At 42.3% G+C, this 10019-nt stretch overlaps 1 protein-coding gene across 3 annotated transcripts in view; it reads left to right on the top strand.

Moving 5' to 3' along the window:
* The window catches only part of ZNF827 (zinc finger protein 827), a 134778-nt gene that overhangs the window by 120340 nt on the left and 4419 nt on the right, over nucleotides 1-10019 (top strand). For 2 of the 3 annotated variants that reach the window (XM_075751249.1, XM_075751250.1), the window contains 5 exons: nucleotides 561-698; nucleotides 2225-2396; nucleotides 3869-4035; nucleotides 7010-7201; nucleotides 7290-7467. In XM_075751249.1, coding sequence (XP_075607364.1) covers nucleotides 561-698; nucleotides 2225-2396; nucleotides 3869-4035; nucleotides 7010-7201; nucleotides 7290-7467 — 847 coding nt within the window. Of the gene's footprint in view, nucleotides 1-560; nucleotides 699-2224; nucleotides 2397-3868; nucleotides 4036-7009; nucleotides 7202-7289; nucleotides 7468-9850; nucleotides 10018-10019 lie in introns of all 3 variants that reach the window. The other variant, XR_012835228.1, reaches the window with a different exon arrangement.

Raw genomic sequence — 10019 nt, 5'->3', positions numbered from 1 at the left:
TGTGCTGTGTCCTCTTGGTTTAACCTTTGTCTGAGCAGTCTTCTGTCCTCCTTCAGTGTAAGACTGCTCATGTAGCGAAAATTCCTGTGTCAGTAGAAAAGGTTTGGAAATCTTCCTTCAGCCATGACTAATAATCCAGCGTAAAACAGACCACCGTCTCAGACCAGGCCATCTTCATGCACCAGGCAAAGGTGGGTGATTGAAAAAGCCAAAGGAGTGGTCTCTCTACAAAAACAGAACTGGAGGTTAATTCTTTGCCCTGCTCACTCTTGACTCTCTCTCTTTACATAATCTGGTTTAACTCTTTGGCTATGTCTATGCCCAGAACACTTTGACTAAGTGTTCTGCTTTAGAGTACATATGAAAGATGCTGTATGAAAGATTAATTTCCTTTCCATCGTTAGGAGTTTCCTTTTTACATGAACTCATGTGCGAGATCACGCAGCATGCAGCCGAGGTGTTGCATTTTATATGACACTTACAGGACTCTGCTGAATGAAATCTGCCAGTCTTTAGAGTTCTGAAAGTATGATATTCTGTTTATGTGTTTTTTGGCATAGAAACAGAAAAGCTGGGGCTGGAGGTAGGAAATGGATTGCCATCTTGGAAATTTAATGACCAGCTCTTTCCCTGTGACGTGTGTGGAAAAGTGTTTGGTCGACAGCAGACTCTGTCCCGGCATCTCTCACTGCACACGGGTAAGCCAATGCTTTGTGGTTGGTTGTTAACAGCACTGAGGAGATCTGTGTGTTTGCATGGTGTGTTTAAGTGGACGGGGGAGAAGGTAAGCCGAAGAGTCTGTGAGCCATCCTCAGCTCCTTGCACTTAAAGCCAAGCACAGAAACAGGACAGAATGTCAGAGTGGTGTTCAGGGAGTTAACGAACATTTTATTTCTCTACAGCCTACTTGTAATTTATCCTTACAAAATGTGTAAATTCAAGTTTGTTCAGGTTCCAGTAGACCAGCCTGTAGATAACCAAGCCTGTTAATGGAGTTCTGAAGAGAAGGCAGAGCCTTTCTTACAGGCACCGGATGAGCTTTTTAAATGTCACTGAACAACAAAAGATTTGGCCTCGGTGTTTTAGATCTGGCGCAACTGAAAAGATTTAATATCTGTCATTCATCTTTGCTCTAAACATCCAGTTCTTGTGAGAGGAACAGGGGCTGTTCTACCCCATACCAACTTTCTTAAAGTGAATCAGGTTCAAATCAACTGAGACTAACAGAGTTTTTATATGGAAGATGCACCTTGACAGCCTGCTGAGGTGCCCTGTGCAAAATAAGACTCGAAAGCAAGAATTTCTGATGCAGTGCTGAAAAATACTGTTGGTATAATGCCAGCATATGTTGTACCATCTAGTAAAGCTGTGCTGAAAAGGTTTAAATGCTCTGTTCTGTGGCTTTGTGGGGTTTTCTTAGTCCTAAGCTGCTCTATTGAATTCCTTTCCCCTGACACTTGTAGCATTATATTTCAAATTTAGAGCAGCAGCTCCTCAAAGAGAAAGGTTGTAAAAGCTGATGTGATGTTTGGTTATTTTAATCAACTCTTTGCAAAATGAAGCCTGGCATGTACAAAAAATGCGGTGCCAGGATTTAGAAATGTTTAATTTAAAATAAAATTATTTTTAATTGTTTTAAGTTGTGAAGCATTAGAAACTCGTGATGGATTTGTTTAATTTCTTCAATTGTTCCTTGAGTGGGGTTGAATTTTTTTTTTTTTGTTAGTTTGTGTTCAGAAGTGGCCTAATGATACAGCGTTCCCTTTCCTCCCCACTCTCAGATTTTAATACAAAATCATCAACCATCAACTCTCTGCAAGTGATCACATGGGCAAACTCAAGAATAACTGGACCCAAAAATCAAATAAAAGATGCTAGGTAAAGGAAGTAGTTGTAGATTGTTGACCTGTTTCTGTACTGGCTCTGCTGCAGTTCTCAGAGCAGCAGTTGCCCCAGTTTTCCACTTTATAAAGTTTTATATTATCTGACTACAAATGGTAGAGGAAGTTAAAAAAAACTAGCCCTAAACTACCTCCAATGTAGTTTTTTTCTGAGCAATTGCTGTGAACTCCTATAAGTTTCCAAAATGTCGAGCTTCCAAACTACCTCATTCTGAAAGCTGCTCAGAGAAACCCAAAGGAATGCATACTTGGTTGCTGGCAGCTTTAAAAATAGCTTGCTTCAAAATGCACTATACATTTAAGGTTTTCTGTTTCTTCTTCAGAAGAGAGAAAATACAAATGCCACTTGTGCCCCTATGCTGCTAAGTGCCGTGCTAATCTGAACCAGCACCTGACCGTCCATTCTGTGAAGCTGGTGAGTACAGACACCGAGGACATTGTCAGCGCTGTCACTTCCGAAGGCAGCGACGGAAAGAAGCACCCTTATTACTACAGGTGAGCACCCGGACAAGGGCTGTGTACCAGATGCTGGAATCTGAATCTCTTATCTACCCGCTAAGGACGTGTTACAGGACCACCCTTCTGGTGTTGCAGGGTGGAACTGCGGTGAAGCTATTTGTCTTGTATCTGACTTAGGCTAAGCAGCAAAACCCAGCTGGCTGCCTCGTGCTGTTTGACTTGGCTAGCCACTGGGAAAGACTCTGGGTTTTGGTGTGGGCTTGGTGTTTTTCAAACGGTTTTGTGAGGCAGACAGGCTCTTAGAAGCCTCTTTAACTTTTTATGCAGTGTTCGTTTAAGTTTTGTGTTTGGAAACATACCGTCACATACACAGAATAACAGCAAATCTAAAGCGCTATGCTTCCAGTTGCCTCTGACAACTCCATTGTTTTCAGCCAAATCTATGAAATCAAATAGTAAAGCGTAATAAGAATTGTGATATCGTTATACACATTTCCTCCATTTGCTAGAGGTCACACTCAGAGACCAACGTGATGAAAGAAAGAAAACCTTTAGGAGAATTTGCCTGAAAACTTAAAAGGAATTGCCCAGATAAAATGGATATTTGGACATTCTCCTTGTTGTATCTACTGTTGTGCGCTCTGCAAACTGTGATATGTGCTCCAGCGGCCAAATCACTCTTACTTTTAGTCAAAGTGCCAAGAGCAGATTTAATTACAAAATCATGGAAGTAAGAAATAAATGAGACCTGCTGGATTAGATTATCTAGTCCATCCCCTTGGGAAAGCAAAATAGTGCCCTGGAGTATACACCTTTTAAAATGTTTTTTGCTTGTTTCAAATGTTAATGGCCTAATCAAAGCAAGAGGGAGGACTCTGCAAAGAAAGTTAAATTAAAGGGTGCTTTCCATTGCCTCTCAATATCACTCTGTTTATGCACTGGCTATGAAATCTGTATCCCTGCTAATTATTTGCATAGCTGATGACTGCTGTTTTCCAGTCAAGCATAAGAAATGTTTGAACCCATTTTTACTTGCTTACACTGAAACTGCCAGGCAGTTTTGCACAAGATCCCAGTTTGGCATGGGAACCATTCCAGGGCTTGAAAATAACTCCTGGAGTGTGCAGCAAGCTCACCATTTGTCAGTGTATCAGCCGTACTAAACATCTTGGCAAAGCTGCAGTGCCTCTTATTGCCCAAAGGAATCAGCTAGGTGATGCGCAGCATCTGGAATCTGTAGTTTTTAATTAACTTTATGATTATTTAGCGTCATTATAGCATGTACAGGATTGTTGCATTGTGCCTGCCCTTAATCACATTGGCATGGCCATCAGTTCAAAGACAGTTCAGCAGACAAAAGAATTTTGCAGAGACCATTCAACAGCGAGGAAGAGAAGAAATCTGTGCAGTGAGTTTTTTTCTTGCAAATTCAGGGAAAGGCAATCTGCTTCTGCTTGTGGTTTGGTTTTTTTAATGTTTCTTACTCTTGAATTCCCTTCTGCCTGCAGCTGTCATGTGTGTGGGTTTGAGACGGAGATGAATGTCCAGTTTGTCAGTCATATGTCCCTCCATGTGGATAAAGAGCAGTGGATGTTCTCCATTTGCTGCACAGCGTGCGATTTTGTCACCATGGAAGAGGCAGACATGAAGGCTCACGTCAACAGCAAGCACACAGGTGATGATCCCTGTCTCCCAACTGCAGTGATCTCTCCCTTCCTTGCTTTCTAGGTGCAACCTTCGCACTTCCCATTAGCACTCTACTTTCACTGAAATGCTTGCTAATTAAGGCCTGATCTCTCAAAGTTGAAGTGAATTGGACTCCAGCCAGGCAAATAATCTAGTAGCGCAGATCAATTTTCAAGCTTAGCAAAATAAATGAAGGACTACTTAGCCCTCCTTCTTCCTATTCCCCTTATCCCTCAAATCCCCTCCCCTGTTGAAGTCAGCATACTTCATTTGCTTTTCTGACTGGTTTACTATTTCATCAGAACCCCGGTTTCACTTCAGTGACGATAAGGTGACTTTGAGTGCTAATTGTGCATACCTGGCTGTAAGTCTGAAATATGCGGTATGTTGAGCTTCGCTCTTCAGCGTGTTTGCCTCCACAATCTTATCAGTTTGGAATTTCACGCTGATGTTTAGTTGACACCGTGATTCAGCAATACCATAACTGTAACTTTATATTAAATAACAGAAGAAGTCATGTGTTTTCTCCCTGGTCCTGTTCACTTAATAGCCAAAGATAAGAGCAATAGCAGCGTTCAAACAAGCTCCATATGCTTAGTCCAACTAATGAAGTCTGGCATAATTGAAGGAGAAGAAAATTGGAATCCTTTTAATTAATTTCTCTAACAACACCAGGCAGAAGCATTTTGCTGCCACAAACTACTAACAGTTGAGTTGACAATACTGAACCTGAACTGCATCCAGCACAATTTTTCCATTGCTAAATTGCTTTTCCTGCCCTACCAGGAAAAAATTGGGGAAAACAGGGAGAGATGGAGAAGGGAGAGAAGAATGCAGTTGTTTGTGCTCACAGATACATCAGTTAAACGTAACTACAGAAATACAAACTACTGGAAAGCTCTCAAGGGATTTTATGTCAGCACAGCTCTCAGCACTACTTCCTGCTGTCCAAGGTGTTTGCATCTAACTCCGCTTCGTATGTAGGAAGTCAAGACCAATGAGAAACGCCACATGAAAAGCTTGCATCGGAGCTCAAAACTGAGCTCTACTCTACTGTATCTTCCTATCATGGCTAAAAGACTGGAGCTGCTGCTTGTCTTTTAAAGAAAGACAAACCCCACCTTGTTCTTCCTTCACCCTGTCAAACTGAGCTGTTCAGCTGGTAATTCAGCCAAATGCTTACACGTATGGCAAATACAGAGAGTAAAAAATAGAATTGATTTTCTGGGTCACTTGACTACTGTCCCTTATCCTGTGATGTTACCAAGTCATAAAAGGCCTGTTTGTAAGGATGTTGGCATATGTCTTCACACAAGTATAATTGTTCTAAACCAACTACTTCTGCAGACAGGCAGCCCCAGATTTTCCTTCATTAAAGATTAGGGACCTTTTTAAAATTTCCAGCCTGTGTCTTACTGATAATCAGAATACACGTATGTTGTTCTTGTGCCAGAACTGTCCTTTATCTGAAACGGCAGTCCACCTCTTGCTCCCTCCACCTTTCTTCCCTCCTTCCACAGAATTTATTCCCTTAGTATATTTATGGAGAACAACCCTCTCCCCTCTAAATGTACATGGAGCCTTTTCTTATATGGAACACAATTTCTCACTGTACCAATCCCTCACTGCATATGTTCTTCTTAGAACCCCTGCTCTCGACATAAGTAATCACAGCTGTACATGGTGATATGAAATAGGTAGTGGTGGCAGCATAAAACAGCAGCAGCGACTGGGAATAGCTCACACAATAATGTTCTGTGATCATATTTACCTTCCTTGAAGGCTCCCCCGTACTGATTGCTCATATTCATCCCATATTCTGCTCAAATTCTTCTTTTGTTTTCCTTGACTGTGTCCAACTTAAGCACTCCTCATTTGTAGCAAAAATTCTTGTTACTGGCCCTTCAGGTCATAACCTTGTACTGTGTACTATTAAATTTCATTCCATTTCTATTACTCTGGTCCCCAAGGTCAGTGAAGCTTTCTATATGATGTCCCAGTCATCCTCCCTATTGACAGCTCAGGTCATCAGATTTCATTAGTGCATTCCTACATTTTTATCTTAGACTTAAAGGTGCCGCTCATCAGTTTGAAGCTTGGCACATAGGTACTGGTGTTTGCAGAGGCCTTGATCAGAGAATATGAAGTTTTAGTAAAGGCTCTTTGTAACACAGCTCTGATTAAACCAAGACATAGGTGGGAGGTAATAATTTGCCCACCCTTGCCTCGTTGGCTCACAGCAGTTCTCATCTGAGAACTCTCACTTCTTGTTCATTTCTAGTCTGTGATAGGGTTTGGGATTTGAACTTCATATGTTTATTGCACATGTAAGGAAACTCTGATGGGCTTCTGCTTTAGATCCAGTTAAATATTTTTTTTTAATTAATTATCTTCAATAAGAGGTTCTAATAAAAACAGATAACTCTTGAGACCACGCTGTTATCCCTTACAACCATTACTGAGGATGCTTCTCAGTAAAATGAGTGAGATTACTCTCCTTTGCCCTTACTCCCAAATTTACCCATGAACCCACAGAAATGGAAAGGTGGGGGAAGTTTAGCTTGGACCACTAGGCACTTTTTGTTTTTGCACCCCAAACCTACAGAAGGTCTGTTTCCTGTCTAAGTTACAAGTTCTTCATTGGTTTTGAACTCTGAGCTAATCAAAGTGTTTTCTTGGGATTTTTTCAGGCTGGTAATGAGGTAGAGTTGCATACTTCCTTCCCACTACCATTACAGACAGACTCAATTCTAGGATAAACTGAGAGATTACTGTTGTAAATGTTAAAATAAAGGAAGGAAGTGCAACTATTTCTTAACAGATCAATTAATTTCAGACTTGTTTATAAGCATATTTGAATTAACTTTAAACATAAATATTTTTCCTGAAATTTAAAACAGGATAATTGAGATCCAATCTAATCTAACATGTACTAGTTATTGCTCTTTATTCCTGTTTTTCAGCTGAAGAGAGGAAGACACCCAGTGAATCTAATAGTCCATCTTCATCTTCGCTGTCAGCACTGAGCGACTCTGCCAACAGCAAAGAAGATGCAGATATAACCCCAAAAACCAAGGGGTCAAACAACCTGCTGGTCATTTCGGTAGTGCCTGGTAGTCAGACCTCAGTGAACACTGACGAGAAGTCAGAGAAAGGTAAAACACTGTTGAACAAATACAAACTGTCACCTTCTATGCAGTCAACCTGGCCACAATGTAAGGAATACATTTTCCTATTTTTCAGGCTTTGAATGTGTTTTCTGTAACTTCGTCTGCAAAACAAAAAATATGTTTGAGCGCCATCTGCAAATCCACCTGATCACACGGATGTTCGAGTGTGATGTGTGCCACAAGTTCATGAAGACACCTGAACAATTACTGGAGCACAAGAAATGCCACACTGTCCCCACCGGTGGGCTCAAGTAAGGAAAGCAAGTACACAAACTTTTACTGTGTTAAGCACCTCTAACACTGTGGGGCTAGGACAAAAGGAAGTAAATTAGAAAGGCTTAGTTAAATGTCTGATAATCCAGATTTGGGGCTTCCTTTTATTTAGATGGCTCAAGCCCAGTCCTTTAGTGCAAGCTTGCATCATTAAAGCAGATCAATAACCTAGCAGCAGGTCTAGCATCCACCGGTCTTAGAGCTGTAACAAATTGTGGTCTGTGTCCTTTTCAAGTCAAATAGGAGGCAGTATGTGATGCGTCCTACAGAGAATGAGGCAGCGCTACACAGAGGTATTGGCAAAGAGGGGTTTTTTCCAAGTCAAGGAGAGCACACAGCACAGGCTCTGTTCTGCACCTCACTCAAAGAAACTAAACCCTGTACAGTCTCTGCAACTAGGTATGAAGTTATAACCTTAAAGGTTATAACCTTTGTAGACTCTAATGCAAAGTCAGCCCTCTCCAAGAATTAATAACTTTGATACTTTCTGCTTTGGTTTGCATGCCCCAGAATGATCGCTATTGTATTAATTAACACGTAACAAGTAATATACTATTTTAAGAAAAAAGCCCTTTGGCTTTGGTTAAGGTGGTGTCCTTTAACGTCTGTTGGTGCAGAGCAGTGTTTTTAGAGAATGAGCGTGCCCTTATGTCAAAGTTGGACCCCTGAAGAAAGGAGTGACTGCTGGGGCCATATGCTTGCTCTCTGTGGGTGGGCAACGTGACGTTATGCAAGATGCACGTCCCTGGTTTCTGTTCCAGCTGCTGCAGGAAAAGAGGCTGGAACCACTTTGATCCCCGCTAGGGTTCAGCGCAGGACTCCCTGCTTCCATTGCTCTTGCTAAGCAAACTGATGCTTTCAGTGCACTGTAACTCTCACGTGACGAGCACACCACATTTAACGTTACCACGAGTAGCTCTGTCAGTTTGCACTGCAGTTTTTGAAAACTGGTTCTGTTTGCCAGGCAGCATCTGGTCTCCAGCTCGGTAGTTCCATGAACTGGGATCTGTGGTCACTTGAGATGTGATGACTGAATCTGGGAAGACGACCAGATTGAGAAACAAGTTGTGTGCCAGAACGACAGGATGTCTGTCTTGGCCGTACAGACCAGTTGTCTAATGCACTTTGGGTTTAAGCTGCACAGAATCTGTTCTATTTAACAAGGAAAAACCATGACCTATGACTCAGACCTTCCTGACAGAATGGGCTTCTCAGTCTACATAAGTTATTCCTGCCCAACTCAAGTAATAATTAGGTACCTTGAAAGCTGCACCTAAGAAAAAGCTCTGATTTAGATTTTTTAAAAGGCATCCAGAAGAGCCTGAAGAGATCTAAGTAAACTGTATTTTTCTGTCTCGTTTGCTATGTGGAAAGAGAAAAAAACATGATTCCTCCAGCTCCAGGTCAAAATCTGAGATTCTGATCCAGAGAGCACCCAGCCCAGGAGAGGTACGTGTGCACAGACAGCTGAGTCCTCTGTCGCAATAGAGCTACTCGCGTTAGCAGCCTCAATGCCAGGTTCCCTCTCTGGATCAGAGTACTTGGCGCGCATGAGGAAAGGCATCCAGATGTTTTAGTATCAGTTTACCCTCCTCTATTACCCTCTGTGCTCAAAAGTCTCTTGATTAGCAGGTAGATTAATTTTAAACCTGTATATGCAACCAGTTGCAGCAAGGGAAAACACAGGGAGAGAGAGGATCTCTGCTTAGAAATGATCTGAAATGCTAGAACACAATTGGCAGAGCTGCTAAACAGTGAATGCAGATCAGGGGCAGGTGGAGATGTCCAAAACATTGTGCCAGGTGCCTGAGTTGTATCTTTTTATCTAGACCTGCTCTTTTAGCTCACCAGTAAGATGTGGAAGGGAGCGTGCTTTGTTTAATACAGTGGAGATCCCTGGCAGGAAACTGTCCTCACCAGCTTCCTCTCAGCTACATAAAGCACAAGCGGGTGTATTTTGGGTTTGTTGGTGTCCAGACTTGCTCAGCTCAGGCTTGCTTTCAAGATTGCTTCTTCCAGCCTTCTTGGCCTTTCCTGGTCCAGGAACCAGGGGTGAGGCCCTTTGCCTGGCCGCTTGCTGCTGTGAGTAAGCGGAGCCCACATCCTGTTCCCACACAGGAACGGTTCCTGCCGTGGCAGAGGCGGCTGTAGGCAAACACTGCCAAACACACGCCCCCTTGGAGCATGGCTAGCTCATCTCCCAGAAATGGGAATCCCTACCAATCTTCCTAACAGCGTGGCTTTCAGCTGCTCCTAGCAGGATACCCAGCAAGCTTATTGTTCAAGGTCACATAAAAGGAATTTCCTAAGCTTTTGCTGTACATGTGGTATTACAAGTTTATTCCATCTTTACTTAAACAGCTGCTTTCATACTCATCTGTAAACACTCACTTTAAACCACTTCTTAATGGAAAAAATGGCCAAAGTGACTTCGTGCAAACACTAGGAATGTCGTTACACAAGGTACCTGTGAATCAGTCACCCACCCTGCACTACCCGGCCTGCTTTGCAGAATCTTCCCCATCAAGGT

Source organism: Balearica regulorum, chromosome 4, assembly GCF_011004875.1.
Source record: "Balearica regulorum gibbericeps isolate bBalReg1 chromosome 4, bBalReg1.pri, whole genome shotgun sequence".
Taxonomy (NCBI): domain Eukaryota; kingdom Metazoa; phylum Chordata; class Aves; order Gruiformes; family Gruidae; genus Balearica; species Balearica regulorum.
This window is presented reverse-complemented; position numbering and strand designations above follow the sequence as displayed.